The sequence below is a fragment of the Epinephelus lanceolatus genome, chromosome 5, assembly GCF_041903045.1.
Source record: "Epinephelus lanceolatus isolate andai-2023 chromosome 5, ASM4190304v1, whole genome shotgun sequence".
NCBI classification, from domain to species: domain Eukaryota; kingdom Metazoa; phylum Chordata; class Actinopteri; order Perciformes; family Serranidae; genus Epinephelus; species Epinephelus lanceolatus.
This window is the reverse complement of record NC_135738.1, coordinates 2,498,155-2,516,785: the sequence shown is the minus strand read 5'-3', so window position 1 is coordinate 2,516,785 and position 18,631 is coordinate 2,498,155. Positions and strand designations below refer to the sequence as shown.

General features: G+C 43.5%; 2 protein-coding genes across 8 annotated transcripts; both read right to left on the bottom strand.

The window, feature by feature from the left end:
- Positions 1-1,090: 1,090 nt before the first annotated feature.
- On the bottom strand, positions 1,091-7,528 carry lmod2a (leiomodin 2 (cardiac) a). Its single transcript, XM_078167599.1, has 3 exons — positions 7,259-7,528; positions 2,383-3,609; positions 1,091-1,340 (listed from the first exon to the last, which is right to left on the bottom strand). Exons 1-3 carry the CDS (start codon positions 7,526-7,528, stop codon positions 1,320-1,322), a joined length of 1,518 nt encoding a protein of 505 aa, XP_078023725.1. The 3' UTR covers positions 1,091-1,319.
- Positions 7,529-7,633: 105 nt separating this feature from the next.
- asb15a (ankyrin repeat and SOCS box containing 15a) lies at positions 7,634-18,543 on the bottom strand. Of its 7 annotated transcripts, XM_033636029.2 has the most exons (11): positions 18,463-18,543; positions 17,786-17,884; positions 17,657-17,694; positions 16,262-16,393; positions 15,679-15,837; positions 15,306-15,551; positions 15,045-15,216; positions 14,262-14,805; positions 12,594-12,747; positions 12,263-12,459; positions 7,634-7,752 (listed from the first exon to the last, which is right to left on the bottom strand). In XM_033636029.2, the coding sequence occupies exons 2-10, from the start codon at positions 17,878-17,880 to the stop codon at positions 12,302-12,304; spliced, it is 1,698 nt and encodes a 565-aa protein (XP_033491920.2). In that variant the 5' UTR covers positions 17,881-17,884; positions 18,463-18,543; the 3' UTR covers positions 7,634-7,752; positions 12,263-12,301. The 7 variants fall into 7 exon arrangements, with proteins under 7 accessions (XP_033491920.2, XP_033491918.2, XP_033491921.2 ...); XM_033636027.2 differs by lacking the exon at positions 7,634-7,752 and having other exon boundaries at positions 10,688-12,459; XM_033636030.2 differs by lacking the exon at positions 7,634-7,752 and having other exon boundaries at positions 10,688-12,459; positions 17,786-17,881; positions 18,463-18,542.
- Positions 18,544-18,631: the final 88 nt, after the last annotated feature.

The window sequence follows — 18,631 nt, the reverse complement described above, 5'->3', positions numbered from 1 at the left end:
ATTTCATCAGACAGTCATAATAGTCGTATGACTGCAAACAAGTTCTCATTAGATTTAGAAATATGCTGTTACAGCAGAGGAGTTGGACGAGTACGCCTTTTGACTTTTCATTTTATGAAAATTTCAGTTTGCCTTTTGCCATACATCAAAAAAATAATCTGTAGTGTGTGTGTGTGTGTGTGTGTTTTGACAGTGAGCTGCAGCTGCTGCAGTCAGCTCACATAACATCTCTCTGAGTGAATGTGTGGTGGAGTTTAATCCCTCTGTGAGCGGTCTTTATTACAGAACACAAAGAGCTGATCCTCCTCTCAGGACACCCAACATATGAAGCTGTTGTATGACCTGTAATGATATCTTTAAAAAAAGAAAGTCATGTGTTACAGAAAGACTGTTTGTAATAAGCTCTCTGAATGAGGCCTCCTGATTGGCAAGTGTGCACAATCCTCCTCGCCACCTGTCTGTACCCCTGCTGTCACAAAATCAAAGACGCAAGCAAAAAATCTAGACTCACAAGTTCCACTTCAAAGCACTCGACAAAGACAGCTGCAAAGAAAACAAGCCTCCATCCTGCAAGGCTTCTTAAATTAATATATCACTGGATTTCAAGAATCTATGAAACAGAGCAGACTGTGAGGGCTCCACCTGATAATGTTTTACGGGTATAACTAATACAACTCAATCGAAAAATGAATCAAGAAAGCAGCCTTCATGACCAAAGAAAAACAAAACTAATAGTAAATATTACTTAATATATATGACCATCAATTTAATAACAGAAATCTAAAGAGAACAACTTAATTACTAATCTTCATAAACCCAGCTTAGCAAGTAATTCGATGTTTCAACAAAAAAAATTTAGACAGTGGTTTGGAAAAAAAAAAAACCTGTTGTGGACCAATGCATTGGGCGAAAAACAAAAAAAGAGTGCATGTGGTATCAGTGTACAAATGTCCCAGCAGGACCTGAAGGCCACATCTTTAAGTATGTTATTCTGATCCTGATTCCAAATAAATCTGAAGAATAGACACTTATGTGATCAATAAAGAGCTGTTAAAAATCCTTTCATATGTTTTTATAACATAAACGTAAGCAGAGTCAGAACATAAACTTTATTTCTCTACACATCAGTATTCACAGTCAGTTTCACACAGTAACAAAATACAACATCAACGTCTGAAACATACAGAAATGCAGTCTGCTGCTACGCCGTGTGACAATTTAAATAAGATACGGTTACAAAGTGACATTTTTAGTGTTAAATAAAAATGAAATGTTTCAATACAAAGTGAGAAAAGTTGAGGTGTGATCGGCAGGTGAGTTCAGCCCTCTGACAGATCCACCTGAAACGACAAACATCACACACGTTGAGTTGCAATTTAAGACTGAATGTTTAAAAAGCTGTCTCAAGTCTGACAGGACTGAGCGCACTTGGCGTTTGTCTTTTGTCTTTCCTTTTATTAAAGAAAACATCAACTGGTGACTTTCTGACTCCACTGCAGACTATTAGGGGTTAGAAAAACAACTTAATCTGGCAACCTAGTCTCTAGGTTAAATGTTGGCACTGTACGTTTCTGCAATCCATGGATACGTTACATTTATTTTTGTTTTGTTTTTATGTAGCAGATACGTTGCAAGCAACTTTACATCTCAACATTGCAGTTCATGTGTGGTTATGTTTAGGCACAAAAACTATTTGGTTATGGTTGGAAAAAACATCATTTTTTGGCTTTGAATACCCGGTATGGTGGCACTATCCCAGCAGAGAAGCATCAATGTCTTGGTAAAAAAATAAGTGCTTTTCATGGGACTATCCCTGGTGGAAACACAGCAATGCAGCAGTTTATAACAATTGCTTTTTGTGGCGCTATCCCCGGTGGAAAGCAGCAATGTCTTTATTAAAAACCGCTTCTTTTCATGGCACTATGCCCACTGGAAGTCACATTGTGTTGGTATGATCAGATCATTTTATTTGACTTTGGTTGTTTGCTGTCCAGATTAACTTCATGAAAGCTACTCATGAAACTAATTTTGTTCCCAGCATCATGCGTTTTGTCCTGTTTGTACCTCACTGTCCTTTAAAAGCATGTTGGAGCTACGACATTGTGTTCAAAGCTCTCTAAACTCGGTGGGAATCTGAACAACACTCTCATCTGCTCTCCTCCCAGCAGCCATCAGTCTTATCAAACAGCAGTGAAGAAGTCAAACTATTTATAACCTGTCAGAGAGTCGAGGAATGACAGAGGCTGTCATCTGGTGACAGCAGGCGTTCACGCTGAGGGGGTCTAATGGCTTTTGGAGGCTAAATTATGTCTGTGATGCTTTCACTCAAGAAAAACAAAATTCCTCACTCAAGTCTTAAATTCTACTCACAGGAAGTCTTACCCTTTTTAAGGACCCAATGCTGCTCCCACGAATTGCCGCCATCAGGTCATCGCGGCTTGACCTCTGTGGTGGCGGAAGACGTGATGGTTCGTCTCGTCTCTTCTGCAGTGACGGCTTCAAAGCGTTCTTCAGGTCTTTGAGAATATCTGCACTCTCCTTTTCATTGGCCCCGTTCTTGAGCTTCTTTGACTTTGGCTTTTTTTGGTTTGACTGAATGTTCGTGCTGTTTGAACTTTCATGCTGTTTGACCATTTCAGAGATCTTCCTCGTTGGTGGATTTAAAGATGGAGGAGGGGGAGCAGGGGGATTTCTGATCTGATTTTCAACAGTCTTAGAAGATTGTAAGGGCTTCTTCTGTGGTCTGTTTTCTGCAGATGAACCAGGACCTTGTCCTGACACCTCTGGAGGACTCTGCTCCTTCCTCTGTTGGAGCCTCCTCTGTCGTTCTTGGTCCTGGTTGCGTGTCAGGATGCTGGTCGCTGTCATTCTCGGACCCGGGAGGTCGAACTGGTAACCAAGCTTGAGCAAAGTTGTGTTTTCCCTCAGCAGCTGGACCATCTCCATCTCTACCTTACCCCCGCAAATGTGCCTCTGGTTGTGGAAGCGAAGCTCCACCAGCGTCCTGTTATGCTGAAGCGCCGCCAGCAGAGCCAGGATACCCTGACCAGACACAAAGTTGGACTCAATGTTCAGGTTCCTGATGAAGCGGTTCTCACGGAGCATCTTAGAGATGGCGAAGGCAACCCGATCATCGGCGTGGGTGTTGGCGAGGCTGAACATGTGGACGTGAGTGTTTGTGCACAAGGCCTCGGCAAAACGAAGCAAGGTTTCTTGGGAAATGTCTTCGATGTTGTTAAGGTTGACTTCTCTCATGGTGGGATCGTCACTCCGGATCTGCTCCAGAGTTTCATCAATTACGATCGGGTTCCCGCTTGCTCTGTCAGAGGTTGCATTCAGGTTTTGTTCTGTCATTTCACTCCTCCTCGATTCACTCCTCGTGCCTTTTGACAGACCGTTTTTCTGAGGACATTTAATCCTGATCAGAGCCTCCTTTTTACACTCATCTTTCTTTTCCGCCTCATCTTCCTTCGCATCATTTTTGCTGTAGACACTCTGAACTTTCTTCCCCTTCTGTGAAATCTTCCTCCTGTCGCTGTCCACAGTCTTACTGGCATCGCTGGTGGTCACTGTCACTCGCTCCCCTCTGCTCTTATCTTGACGTCCTTCCTGCACACGACAACAGGACAGAAAATTAGGCCGAACCCTGACATTCTCCAGCCTCCAACTTTTAATTAGGAACCCTCTCCAACGCTGGCAGACAGTCATTAGAGCTGGCATTTCTCCGACAGTCTGTATTTTTAGACTGTTTTCCACCAACACATTTTAGTGAACTGGATACATGTGACACTTTCTACATCATTATATATATCACACCAGTGAGTTTATGTCTGAACACACACTGAGCATGCATCTGAAATTAAAGTGGACAACACAATATGTGAGGACATTTTGGTCCCAAAGCAAAAGGCTTCATGTCAAAAACACATCTCATTGTGGCCAAACATGCACAAATACAGTATGACTTTATTTCTAGCATTACATTTATATTGCAGTGATATGATTGAACTTTCATCAAGGTGAAGGACTTTTGAGAGACAAGTAGAAAAAAATTAAAATTTCAGAAAGAACTGAGGCAACGGAGACCAAAATATTTGTCACTTTTAGTCCATAGTATGGGCCAAGCTCCAGAAACACTGAATCCTACATTTCCAACAATGCAACTGGACAAAAACTTTCGACTGTGAATCAAACTCCACACCTCCAGTTTGTGACGCAGAACTTCTATTATACATTTGTATTCTACAAGCCAAACCTGATGACATCACTGCAAGGTCGTCTGGGTTATTTTCTGCTGCAGGGCCACAGAAGACACCAAACAAATGTTTTCACAGGCTAAACAGGACTCAACGTGATGGGTAAACTGATCATCATGTGTAAAATTGTTAGAGTGCTCCTTTAATCCCAAACTGAAACTGAATCTGTTTTCTGATTTTTTTTTTTTTTTTCCAAAACTGCTGTCAGGGTGTTGATCCAGACAAGTCTTACTTTGTCAGACTGAGGCTGTCTTGTCTTGTCACTGATTGATTCATTACTTAAAATACTGCACGCGTTGTTTCATCTCAGTTCTCACTCCAAACGTAAAACTATCGCTTTGTCAGTGATCTCAGTGTCAGAGACCGACACACAGAGGCACCTTCTGCGACGGTATGATTCAGTGGGTCAAACATATGGTTCATCAGTTCCTGTGTGAATTTTAAGCCAAACTATGATGTTTTTTTCTAAACCCAACCACGTTTTGTTGCCTAAACTGAAGGAATTAAAACCAAACAATGTTTCACCCGCATTCATTTTGAAAAAGACTATATGTATGTAATGAGCAGAAACCGTATTATTATTGTATTTTTAAAAGATACAATGCATGTAATGAGGAGGAGGAGGGAGGAGTCTCTAAGGCAGTCCTATTTCCTGCACATGCTCTCACTCGCTTCTTTGTATGTGACGTCACGTCTTTGCATATGCGCTGTCCGGATGGAGAGCTGAGACCTGGCGGCAAAGACGACCAACATTGCACAAATGCCTCTGATTTGTGTTGTTTACAGGTGTTCCTGTCAAACTGGAAAAAAAAAAAAACAAAGGCCACTTTAAATCCCAAAAAATAGCGGGACATAAAGGGGAGAAACTTAAGAAATTAAAAAGGCACTAAGAAAGAGCGGCAAACGTCGATCAAAAACCTCCATGTTTAGTCTGGAGGAGCGGAGTCAACTAATTTCAAAGTCAGACATAAACAGGTGCATTATAGTGTGCTGTGACAATTTCTCCTTGTTTTTAGCAACAACCCAGATTTTTTATGGACTTTCACCAGACCTCTACAAACAGTTGACGTAGTAGGTAGAAAACATTAAATGAAGTTAATGTTAGCTAGTAATGTAGCCTGACAGCGGAGTGGAAACACAAAAGACAGGTACACTTAAGCACATTTACTCACCCAGCCAAACAAAAGACCGTAGTTGTTTCAGTCATCGACCAGACTGCACACAAAATAGTTACAGTTACTAGACTCTTGTATGCTTTTATCTGCTCGCTGGGTAATGTAAGTAATGTTAGGCTGTCTGGAAGACTTGACACCAAACAAATGAGTCAAGTTGTGGAAAAAATTTCACTTTCCATTGTTTGTATGGATGACTTCCAACATGAGTTTCAATTTTTTGACAATACCTGCTGCCTGCAGGTTCATCCAACCATTATATGTAGTCACTTTCCTCAGTATTAGGATTTATCACTTCCTGCCCTCCATCTGAATTTTGCACGTCATAATAGTCATGTGATTAAAACAAGTTATACTTTCAGAAGGAGAGAGATGTCAGTCGTCAGTCTTGATGTGTTTACTTGTCTTTGTTGTGTACGCTGATGTTGGCAATGGAGGAATGGGCCGTTTTTTTATTGCTGGTGGCTGTTTTTCGCCACTGTGTTAAACTTGACTGAGTGAGAGCATGCATGGGGGAGGGGAGCTTCACTGCATGTGCACAAGCAGTGATTGACACTGCGTTGGAGACTCCTCCCTGCTCTGATTGGTTGTTTTCGTTCAGGCGTGGTGGATTCTTGAAAATACCATTAGAGCACTTGGAGGAGTCGGAGGAACCTGATTTTTTCACAGATAATCTGTCTCATGTACGACTGTCAGAATACAGTGAAAGTCATTTTCATAAAAGCTGCCGACTGAGCCTTTCATGTCGACACATTCAGATTATTAATACAAAATATAGTCTACAAATAAACTACCATGTATTTTTAAGAATTAAGCCCCCTGGCAGTTTATAGAGTAATTTAAATACACTCCACCTTCATTAGCTGTAACATTTATGTGATGAACACATTTATCCATCAATGACAATCCTGTAATATAATATAAATATTCTGAAATGCGCCATTCTGCACAAATACTGTTGCCTTTGGTACTTTAAGTATATTTCAATGCTCTTGTTCTTTTACAGAGTATTTCTACATGTTTCTACAAGTTCACAGATTGATTTTGTTCCAGGCTTCAGTTCATTTCTGTTAAAATCAACCTGCAGTAACTTTAAATTTGCTGAGAAGTAGAGTTGTAGCAGTGTACCGGTTTTAAGGTAGACTGTGACATGAAAGCTGCTTATCTATGATACTGAAGAAAAAAACAAATGGATGCAGAATTGCAACTTTATTTTAATTATTTCCAGAAAGGGAGACTGTTTACCCACATTTCCATTAAAGAAAATGGTTTCAATTATAGTAATAAAACGTTTATTTAACACAAAATGACCCTTAAGTTTCATTCCTTTAAAGTTCATTCTGATTAAAAACTAATAATCGTTTAGTTCCATGATACCATGAAACTGCAATATATTGAATCGAATATTGTGATAATCCCTACTGGGAAGAGACAGTCCATCACATTTAACATTTGGTCAACTTTTTATTTCTGTCAGAGGTTCGGATCATCATGTGATGCAGGTGCAAGCAGGGACCATATTTGAAATTCCCGTTGCTGCTGTAGCATCTGTGTTCTGAAAGTTAGCTGTTTATTTTTGGAAAATTAAATCCAAAACATTATAAACAAACATGAACCTTGTAAAGAGGATCGTGTAAATTTGGTAGTTTCTAAAATCTCAGATGTTGGCGAGTCCTTTAAGACACTAGAGTTTTGAAAACAATGTCTTACATTTGGAGAATGACCAGCAGGAATGTGAAGTTTCCTCTCCTGGTGGTTAAAACGTGCAGTTATGGTGTTTTAAGTGTGTTATAGAAAACTTTAAGACAGAGTATTGATGTCCCCTCTCACCTGTCCTCCATTGGACTCCATCTTCTCGTCCTCCATCAGCTTCTTGTTCTCGTCCTCCCAGTATTTCAGCAAAGCATCTCTGTCAAAGTTCCCCGTTGGGGTTTTGGCAGTCTGGTCTTTCTGCCTCAGGCCGATGGGGATGTTGTCATCGAGGGTGGCCAGCTCCCTCTCCAGCTCCTGGAGCTCCTCCGAGGACAGAGAGGCCAGCAGCTCGTCTTCGTCCACCTCCTCGTACTTCTTCAGCTCCCTGCGGTACCCAAAGGTACTCATGATTCTGCTCTTGTTTAAAGATTCCTCAAACACCTCAATCTCTGGATCTTCTCCTTGTACTTTTATCTCTTTGTGTCCTCGAATCTTCCTTTAGTTGTTTTCCTGATTGAATCCTCGCACTGACTTGTCCTCCATCAGGTTCCTTCACATCAGGGATGCTGTGGACGACTGGTGGCAAATCACAGAGTCCTTGTTCATCTACTGGTCCCAGCTGCCAGAGGAGCCTGACAGGGAGAAAGGGGAGGGCCGTCATACCGCTGATGGTCCTGTCTTTTTTTAGGGTGTTGGGTGGGGGGTCAATGAGATAGGCTTACTGCTGGAATGTGAGCCCTCTGAGTGGCCTGTGCTGAAAGCTCATCAGCAACTCGTGCCTCGAAAGAAATGAAGGGAACAAAACGCCGTGGGGAGACATCGGAGATGTAGCTCTGTGGCATTACGTAACGTGTCGGGACACAGAAACACGCCGTGGTTGTGGTGTTGTCAGGGAAACACTTGTTCTCCCTGAGGATGGTAGGATTATGTACAGTGCTGCTCTGGCTGGCATTGAGGAGGACTGATGTTGGACCCTCATGTTGTTTACGCCAGAACAGAAACAACATCAAGTCAGGACAGACAGAGTTATCGGACGCTTTCAAATAATCCTCAACTTTTTTTTAACATTTGGTGGAACAAAAGCAAAGGAGTGACTGATTTTGATCTCCAAAATCTGCCATATCAAGTTAAAAAATGATTGCAGTGTCGATCAGGAAAGGTTAAAGGAATTTGTCTCAGTGCAGCCGAGATACAAACTGAAGCACAAGACAGAAAGCGGTCTCACCTCAAAATCTGTTTAGTAGTTATTCATTCATAGTAAACTTTGAAACTGAAATTGTAAGCCAACGTGAAGGGGAAGTCTTTAAAGAATCAGTGTGTAGGATTTAGTGCCATCTAGTGTTGAGGTTGCAAATTGCAACTAACTGAATACCCCTCTGCAACACCTCCCTTTTGTAAACCTATGGTGGCCTTCAAGTAACCTAAAAAACACGAAAGGCCCATGTGCAAACCTCTGGGGCTAAAAAAATGAGCCAATGCAAAGTGTCAGAAACTGCAGTTCCTCTAATCCAAGAGCGAGTCAATACCCCATAGACCCCCATGTTAAAATGCTCAACTTTGAACGGTCCAGTTTGTGCCAGAGTGCGCTGCAACACTGGGAATGAGTATCTCTGAACGCACCACTCACATCATCTTCCTCCATTGTTTAAACAAGCCAACAAAAGTTGCTAGTGTCTGTGGAGAATTGTTTTGCATCCAGCTAAGCCCCACCCACCAAAAAAACTTCATACTGTTTGCCAACAGTACAAAGGTATATTCTACACCAATAAAAACATAGTTGTAAATGTTCTATTTATATATCAAATAGATCTTAGCATAACCCTTTTTATATATAAATTAGACCCCTCTTACTCCGACACACTGCTCCTTTAAATAGTTTTGTTGTTTTGTTGCCAAGACAACCATCAGAGCTCAGTGTCAACATGCAGCCGTCACTGATGAATGTTTAACAAGCTGCTTGGAAGTCGTTTCATGTTACATGTCTGAAGTGAAAAGACTTTGAGTGACATAACGGCGCTCTCATCCTAAAGCTGTCGTAAATGTGACCTTTGACCTGGATTATTGCTGATAAGCATCAGTCATCCAGCTGTGCGGCCTGGACTGAGAATGGAAACACGTTCAGTGTCAATACAAAGGACCCAACTGGTGTTTCCTGCATGTTTAACTCCATTAAATCCCAAACTGTGTGTCATTTCCTGCTAACTTTTTAGATTCATTCCCCTCCTGCCAGGCAGCCGTTGGTTTCAGTTCATTTCTACAAAAATCAACTTGCAGAGAGATAATCCATCACAAAATGTATCTATGTGTTCATGACACATCTCTGTTATTCCTCGGCATAAGTCCCAAACCTCAAAGCAAACATTTTGGACGCTCTTTTCATTTATTTTCCTCTGAGACACTTGATACTCGACAGCTTCACCACTGGCAGCTGCACAGCTACTTTACAGAGTGATATTATGTTCAGCATGCTTTCAGCTTGTTCTGCTGCCCCCAGTGGCCGAAACCTCAAACTGTAACTTGCTTTTCACTTCAGTTTAATTTTGTTCAGACAGACAGAAACACAGCCAGCTGCTGACACTGCAGAGTTTGGCTGATGGATGAGGTGTAATGGCACCTGAAAATCCTGTGATATGTCACATACACCTTGTTTTATTGTCTCGCTTTAATCTGTACGTGCTGTGCTTTAGCACATTAACACACCTGCTGCTTTACACATCTGACTCAACTTCCAGCGCGTGTCAACAGTTTGGAGGTCGTTCAAAACAATGTGACCTCTGTCTGTTATCAGGTTCTCGGGTGACCTGCCAGAATGTGCAGCCACGTTGTTGTTGTTGTTGTTGTTTCTGCAGGTCTGGAGGTTAAATTTAGAGTTGATCTGCTTTCACTGTCTGTCAGCCAGAGGAAGCAGCTCACACCTCCTCACTGTGTTCACTGTCAGCATGATCTAACAGTGCTATGGCCCAAAGTTTGTTCAGCTGCAATTTCTCTAATGACCACTAGATGGGGGAAACCCAACTTCCCTCTGGAAAGTTAATAAATAAATAAATAAATAAATAAATAAATAAATAAATAAATAACTGAACGGGCCGACCAGGCACAGGACCAGGGGCCCCTCTGGTCTTCACCTGCCCTGTTTGGTTCAGTTCAGTCAAACTCAACTTTATTTGCCCCCTCAGTGCGGTTCGTTTGGGCAGGTGTGAACACAGCAATCACACTCAGGTGTGAACACAGCAAAACAACCAGACTGAGACCTTCTTGAAGAGGTGGTCTCAGTCTGGTTCCAAAGGAACTCTGGTGCGGTTGGTTTGTGGTGAGAAGGTGTTCCGACCTGGATGTGAAGCAACTGCAGTCACATGACACATTGTTTGGGTTAAACATGAGCATGTTACAGTCCTGGAGGATTATTAATGTGCACCTCCTCCTGTACTGCCTTAATATGCACATTCAGCACATCCAATGCATCAAAACATTGTTTTCTAGTTGGAGCCGCGCCTCGTTTTCAAACTGTATGGTTTGACTAAAATGAACAATGACAGCAATATAGTCCACGATGAGCAGCGCTAAAATCAACCTGCGTAGTTGTCCCTCCATTGTGACATTAGAAAGTGTCACATTTATCTTGCAAGTGTACTCTTCTTCAACGTTTGCTTTACTTCCTGGATTTTTCCCACATGGAAATTCTGACCAATCAAGAGCAGCTTTCTCACACAAGGCATTTGATCTGGTCCTCTTGTAAATGCTGCCGTGAGAACACGAACCAACTCTAGGCAATTATACAACTTTGGAACAACATGAGTCCCTGATTCAGACCAGAGGAGACCACTCTAGGGCTGAGAGGATCCTTAGTGTTACTAACGGCAACAGCACCTTAAAAAATACTTTGATCCTGTGACATTATTTAGATGTACCCTTTTATTTGACAATTTACAGTGTTTAAGAGCCCTCCCTGCTTCGGGTACGTAATGGTCTGAACATCACCGTCTCTGTTATATTTTCCCCCCAAAAAAACAGATACACAGTTAACAGGCTCCTTCATCCAACACCTGAGTCCCAGAAATCTGAGTCACCTCACACAATACAGTGATAATAATCTTTGTTAATGCCCTTTAGAAAAAAAATCATTTACAGTAATACAGTCTCATTGCTCTAGAGCACTGGTTCCAAACTGCTCCACCCACGGGGTCCAAATTTCTCCTTCGTCATTAGCTCAAGATCCACCAAGTTTAATACATTCAGCGCTTGTGTTTGTCCATGTCGTTGAGCTAGTTTGCTGTCTCTGTTAATTATCTGTCCGTTAACAGGAAACAGCACTACAAAATAAAAGCCTGTGCCAAAAATTTTCTGTACTTCAAAATGAAGTGCATTTTTTACAAACTTGACATGTTCCCAAGTCACTTGCAGTCCATTTAGGCCTTGATCACACAGAAAGCATTTTAGCAGCTGGAGGTGCTTTTAGGAAATAGTTTTTAATGAGAATGAAGCTTTTTGCTCGCTGTTTTTGCGTTGCTGCACGCCTCACATTTCTACGCTCTAGGTACCTGGCATTTTTACCGGAGTGCTCTGAACTCCTCAAGTTGGAAAAACCCACATCATCTTTTTTTGTCATCATTTTTTCCCATTGTCCAATCAGATGATTTGAGAGGCGGGCCTTCTGTGGTGGTCACAACAACAAGTTTACAGTTGGTAACCAATGGAGGAGAAACTGGTGGTAGTGGTTGCTGGATACCCAGAGCTATACGGCCTGATGATAGACAGCAGGTTGTCAAACTGCCCCTGAGTCATCCTAAAATCTGCCTGTAAACGTCCATGATGGAGGAGAAGCTCCTGGACCAACTGGTGGTACTCCCCATGATCCAGCCTCTTTTTTAGGGTCTCATGTACCCACACAGATCTCTGTTTATCTGCTGACAGCCTCTCACCCTCAACCAGAGCTACAGACAGTACACTCTGCCTCAACATTTGCAACCTGCAAAACACTTTCTGTGTGATCGGGGCCTTAAAATGGGCCTGCAACCCACTTTTGGACTGTGACCCACTCGTTGGGAACCACTGCTCTAGATCATTCTTGGGTGTAATTCATAGATGGTTGATAAATACAGGCCCTGTTACATAAAAGGAAAGAAAAAAACACAAACTCATTACCAAATTTAAGACTCAGTATACAAGATGGAAATCGTCCCCTCAGACCTCCCTGCAGATGATTTTGGCGTACAGGTCGTTCTCTTTGAACAACAGGTAGTCCTTCAGCCTGTTGGGCAGGTGGGCGGACATCAGACTGCTGCAGCTCAGGTGTTTCCTGATCAACACTCTGCTCAGGTGAGACAGAGAGCGAGGGTTACCTGGAGAGCACAGAGGAGCAGTTTGTGCCAAAGTGACAGGAACGTGTCATACCTGACAGGAACAGGAAGTACGCCCCCTGGTTCTCATGTACAACAGCAGCTATTTAATTGTTTTCACCACACTGTTAACTCACGTATGGTCCTGTGAATGTGAGACCACTCCTTGTGTTTCTCCAAGATCTTTCTCAGCTTGCCACAGAGAGAAACCTGACCGACGTATTCCAGGAGGATTGAGACGACTTGGCCCACAAGGTTCACCAGCCAGGAGACACTGACGAAATCACAAAACTGGACGACAGAACAACATTCACGGGATTCAGACAGGTAGGTTTACTGTTTAGAGTCAGCTGTATTTGTCTTTCAGAGTTCTCATGAGAGCAATTAAACCAGCCTCATTTTCCATGTCATAATTCACACCTATTAAACAAATACGTTCCAAAAATTATCTATAATGTACTTGTGATTTTATGTGACCAGGAAGCCCTGAAATTCTTGCGAAAGGCGTATGAAGGCAGCACACCAAAAGTTCAGGTTTCAAAGGGTTAAAGAAGATGATGTAGGCATATATGTTTCCAATCACCACTGTGCCAGCTCCGCCAAATTTGTGCTAAGTTTGTGCTTGATTTATCCTTTTATGTCTATTTTACAAGTGTTGGTGGTGCTTTTGTGGTTTGCTCTGGACGGTGGTGGCGGTGTATGCTGCGGCGCTCCGGAACCCTCAGCAACAGATACGCAGGGCTTCTGTTTTTGCCGGACGCCGGAGAACAACGCAGCAGTTCAGCACAGAGCAGATTGTGCGGGGCAGGAAGTCGTGCACAGAAACAAAATAAGACATCCGGTTAATTTCAAAATAAAAAACAGTGTTCACGGCGGATCATATTTCCCTGCACTACACCTTGAAAACGTCATAATGGGCGGAGGAAGGCCTGAAGTCAACAGGTCAGAGGTTTTCAGACGTCATTTCACCCCGTTGACACCATGGACGAGGAGATGTTAGTCATGGAGGTGCACCCAGATGTCTTCCTGCTACTCCTCTGGTTTTGTGGTTCTGTTTATAGAAACTACATCTTGTTATATCGCGTGATTATGCGTGAATTCACAAGATCTCGTGGGTCCTCGTGACTCCCGCTGTCCGGCAGAGCTGCACCACTCCGCAGAGCAAACGCAGCCGGAGGGCGTTGACACCAGCGGAGCACGCAGTGGATAACCAGCTCTGCTGTTCCGCAACAGACACGCATTCAGTGGAGTTCCGGTGTGAGTCATTCATCGGAATGAGGAAAGCTGTCTATAAACTTTCCCCTTGTGGACTTCTGCTCGCTCGCCAGGTCGAGGTTTTCAATGTTAATGTCAGTAAACATCAAAATAAGATGGAGAAGAATGGGTGCAAACTGAACCAGCATCCTATTAGCCATTGTACAGGAAAATGGAAAACTGGAAAATACTGGACGACCTCGGTGCCGCATCAGTTTCCAACGTGATATCAGGAACTGTAATATCCTCTGATTCACTGAAACGTGGCTAAATCCTAGACACAGATCTGGCACTGACACTGATCCGATCTGACGGAGCAGAAGACTCTCTTGAGAGAAGGAGAGGAGGGGTGTGCTTTAGAGGCCGTACACATGCCGCGTTTTTTTTGCAATATGGAGGTGGAGCAGCTTCCTTGCACAAGGAGCCGAACTCCAGGTGATTATACAACTTTGTAACAAAACTAGTCCCTGATTTGGACCAAAGCAAGACGACTCTAGGGCTGAAAGCACCCTGAGACATCATTTTATTTCTACAGTGAGAAAACAACTTACAGCAACTTTTTCCTCCTGATCTTGTGAGTAACTAGTCTTGCTCAGGTCGTCCCATTCGTCGTCATGGTTACAACAGAAACACTTCTCTGCGTCGTAGCCGTTGTTGAGCAGCAGCCTCATCATCACCTCATCCTTCAGACAGTACAGCAGCGCCGTGGGGAACACCGTGTCATTCACCACTGTGAAGTAACAGTTCACATCTGCTTTGGCCGCCAGCAGCAGCTTCACAATCTCGTAGCGGCCCGACCTGACCGCCACCAGGAGGCAGCGCAGCGGGTCCAGGTCTGGTTTGGCACCCGACCTCAGTAGAATCTCTGTGCAGGTCGTGTCTCCGTTGGAGACAGCGAAGTACAGCGGGGTCCTCCTCATGTCGCCGTAGTTGTCGGTGATGTGAGGGGCCAACTGCGCATTGACGTCGAAGCCTTTCTGCAGCAGGAGCTCCAGGCAGTGAGTGTGGCCTCCATCAGCGGCAGAGTGGACGGGGCTGTGGCCGGACAGCCGCAGGGCCCGTCTGGTGGTGATGGGGATCAAAATCCTCAAAGCTCTGACGGAGAAAAGAAGTAGATCATTCGTTTACCATACAAAGTGTCTCAGATTCTGCTGCGTGAATTTAAAGAAAAGATCCATTTACAAATGAATCTGCCACAGCGTCTGTTTTTGATCAATTACAGATGTTCAGAGACTTGTTTGGCTCAGACCAACACCAGGCCAACTTTTCTTTTTCTTAACAAAGAAGCCCTGCTGATCAGAGCGTCAGCAGCTCTATAACATCAACCAACTCACAGATAGTGTCCCTCATATGCAGCATGGTGGATGGGCAGCTGGGAGTTCAGGTTGTGAATGTTTGGATTTGCTCCGTGCTGCAGCAAGATGTCGATACAGTCTGGATTCCCCGAACCTGCAGCATCGTACAGGACACTGTCGCCATTTGGCGCCTGAGCGTTTACATCAGCACCTTTTGATTTAAAAAATAGAAACATGGATTTTTAGACCAGGAGCACAGAGATAGTTTTAAATTAAATCAGTGCAGCATTATTGGTTCACCATGTTTGATGAGGAGCTCCAGGACTTCAGAGTGGCTGTACTCTGCAGCGATGCCCAGAGGTGTCACTCCGTACTGGTCTGTCTCTGAGACCTGACCTCCGTTCTGCAGCAGGAGCTCCATGACTCGAACACAGCCGGCCCTGGAGGCCTCGTGCACGGCCGTCCACTTCTTCAGACACACCTGTCCAACCCGAGCTCCTCCAGCGATCAGACTGGAAACCATCTGATAGGATCCGCCTCTGACCGCTGCAGAGCGGAGGAACAGACAGTGAGGATGGACAAAACTTTTCCAAAGGTTTTCCCTCTCCATGTCTGCTGTAAAGGACAGAATATACCAAGAAGGGATGCAATGATTGAGAGGCAGTGTCCAGACCTAAAAGAAGAGGGGATTCATTCTTGCTGTTGGTCGTGTGAGGAGAAGCTCCATGGTCCAGCAGCATCGTCACGTTTTCCACCAAACCAGCTTTTACTGCTAAAGTCAGGAAAGTCTCACCCCCCGAAGTCTTTTCCTCCAGAGTCAGACTGAAAGACGCTGAAACACACAACCAAAGCTCAACATTATTTCACTGAATTCAGCTGTAAAGGGACTCGTACTGATGGAGAGTTGTTAAAAGCCGTATGAAGTTGAATACTGAGGCAGACAGTGCACATGCTGACAATATCATGCACTGTGAGCAGCAGGGCTTCCTGGTGGCCTTGTGGTTCAAGACACTGACACATCATCACATCAACTCATGATTTGAGTTCAAAGTTACGAACAATTTTTTTATTAAATAATTGAAATACTAATGCTTGAAGAGCATGCATGAAGAAAAATGTCCCCCATCCCTCCTTCCTTTATTCCATCGTTCACTTCACGTACTAAAACAAAATTTTTAAGGTCCAATGAAAACATCCATCACCAACAGCTGCTCTGTTTACTTCATGTGAGATCAAAGTGTGGACCTCTTACCCACCGTACAGCACCGTCTCCAGCACCTGGACCAGAGGTTGGACCGCCGCCCTGTGCAGTGGATACCAGCCCTGCTTGTCCACCTGACTGAAGGCTGCTGGGAAATCACAGAGCTTCTGCAGTGCCACCATGTCACCTGCAAGAACAGTGTCAGTGAGGAGCTTTTACTTTAATTTCATTGGGATGTTTTCATGTGTTAGACCAGTGGTCTAAAAGCATAATAGTGAAAACACTTCCTCACACACAGATGAGTGTGTGTCTGTGCTGGTTATGTCAAAGTGTTTTAACGAATGTAACGGTTTTAACGAAAATGCATGTGTTTGGAGGACATGACTGTATAAATGAGACTTGGATTATACTGCATGAGTTGTGTGAGAGTTTGTAAACAGATGCTTTAATATACACTCACCGGCCACTTCATTAGGTACACCTGCTCAGCTGCTCGTTAACGGAAATAGCTGATCAGCCAATCATGTGGCAGCAACTCCATACAGTTAGTCATGTTAGACATGGTGAAGACGAGCTGCTGAAGTTCAAACGGAGCGTCAGAATGATGAAGAAAGGTGATTTAAGTGACTTTGAACGTGGCATGGTTGTTGGTGCCAGATGAGCTGGTCTGAGTATTTACTGGGATTTTCAGCACAACCATCTCTAGGGTTTACAGAGGATGGTCCCAAAAAGAGCAAATATCCAGTGAGCCAAAATGCCTTGTTGATGCCAGAGGTCAGAGGAGAATGGCCAGACTGGTTCAAGATGATAGAAAGGCAACAGGAAGTCAAATAAGCACTGGTTCCAACCAAGGTGTGCAGAAGAGCATCTCTGAAGCAACAACACCTTGTCCAACCTTGAAGCAGATGGGCTACAGCAGCAGAAGACCACACCAGGTGCCACTCCTGTCAGCTAACAACAGGAAACTGAGGCTACAATTCACCAAAACTGGACAATAGAAGATTGGAAAAACCACATTCAGATGGAAGCATGGATCCATCCTGCCTTGTATCAACGCTTCAGGCTGCTGCTGCTGCTGGTGTAATGGTGTGGGGGAGATTTTCTTAGTACCAACTGAGCATGGTTTAAACACCACAGCCTACCTGAGTATTGTTGCTGAGCGTGTCCATCCCTTTATGACCACAGTGTACCCATCTTCTGATGGCTACTTCCAGCAGGTTCTGATTCAAAAGATATTTCCTCATTTGGTGTTTAGATGATGGTGGTGCCTCAGGAAGTGTCGGTATTTTTTTTTACATTTGTAAATGCATCTGGCTCCACTGAGAGTCAGTCTCAACTATGGACTCAATACATCCTTGTCTTTAATTATGTATTTTGATGAAAACAGTTTATTGATGTTAACACTGTGGCCCGTTTGGATTTCTAACCACACCAGCATTTGACTCTTTACCTTGTTTGATGGCCAACGCAAGCTTCAAAGCTTCACTCCTAAATGTACAAACAAGAACATGACGGTTAGAAAACTGCAACATGTCAGACTTTATTATACGGCTGATGACATTGTTTCATGTCGCTGTACCTCCCTGGTCCCATTAGATGACACGACTCCTGAATGCTCATCTGAACGTTGAAGTCCAGAAGTTCGTCTTCGTCCAAATCGTCAGCTGAATCCATCCTTCTGACGTCAAACAGGCACAGACACACAAAGTTACAGCTTCACACCACACAATTCATCAGTAAGAAATAATTACAGCTAAAATGAACCTGAAAGCTAAAGATGTAATAATGTGTTATTGATAACCAAACTAAGTTCACACAGTTTACTCAGGTCTCTAGATTTGATGCAAAAGTTCTGCCTGAATTCGTTTCCACTAAAATGAATTGGTCCAAAATCTTGCTGTTATGAAAGTTTGTCTGACTTCAGCAGTTATTATGGAACTGTGACACAGCTCTCCAGTCTCATACTCATGTTTGATCACAGATACCTTCAGTTCACTCCAACATTTAGTTTGTAATACTGCCAAGCTTACATTTAATAAACATGCTCTGTCTTTGTTGAGCTCTTAATTGTTTTGCTATCAGCTCAGTTTTTCAGGTCACTTTGACCCCTGACCTCCTTTCTGTTGATCAGATATTAAACTAATGATCCAGAAACGCCAGCAAGAACACAAACGTATCAATGTTGCATCAATCTGAACAGGAGAACTCGCAAAATACGGCTGTAACGTGATAAAACCTGCATCGAGTCATTCTCACCTGATAAATGTGTCAGTGTTGGAGTCATAGGACGAAGCGGCAGCAGCACAGTGTTTGTTTCATGGCTGACGGCCCTCCCCCTCTGCGCACACACACACACACACACACACACACTCCACCGCGCTATTTATAGGTGTCACCTGTTCCAGTGTATTTAACATGCAGGCTG

Coding starts and splice junctions, on each gene's coding strand:
- lmod2a (XM_078167599.1), bottom strand. CDS start 7,528: ATGAGTACCTTTGGGTACCGCAGGGAGCTGAAGAAGTACGAGGAGGTG. Junction 3,610..7,258: donor TGGAGTCCAATGGAGGACAG/GTGAGAGGGGAC, acceptor TGTCGTGTGCAG/GAAGGACGTCAAGATAAGAG. Junction 1,341..2,382: donor GCATTGGGTCCTTAAAAAGG/GTAAGACTTCCT, acceptor TTGTCGTTTCAG/GTGGATCTGTCAGAGGGCTG.
- asb15a (XM_033636029.2), bottom strand. CDS start 17,880: ATGGATTCAGCTGACGATTTGGACGAAGACGAACTTCTGGACTTCAAC. Junction 15,552..15,678: donor TGAATCCCCTCTTCTTTTAG/GTCTGGACACTG, acceptor TCCGCTCTGCAG/CGGTCAGAGGCGGATCCTAT. Junction 12,748..14,261: donor ATCAGGAGGAAAAAGTTGCT/GTAAGTTGTTTT, acceptor TCTGTCGTCCAG/TTTTGTGATTTCGTCAGTGT.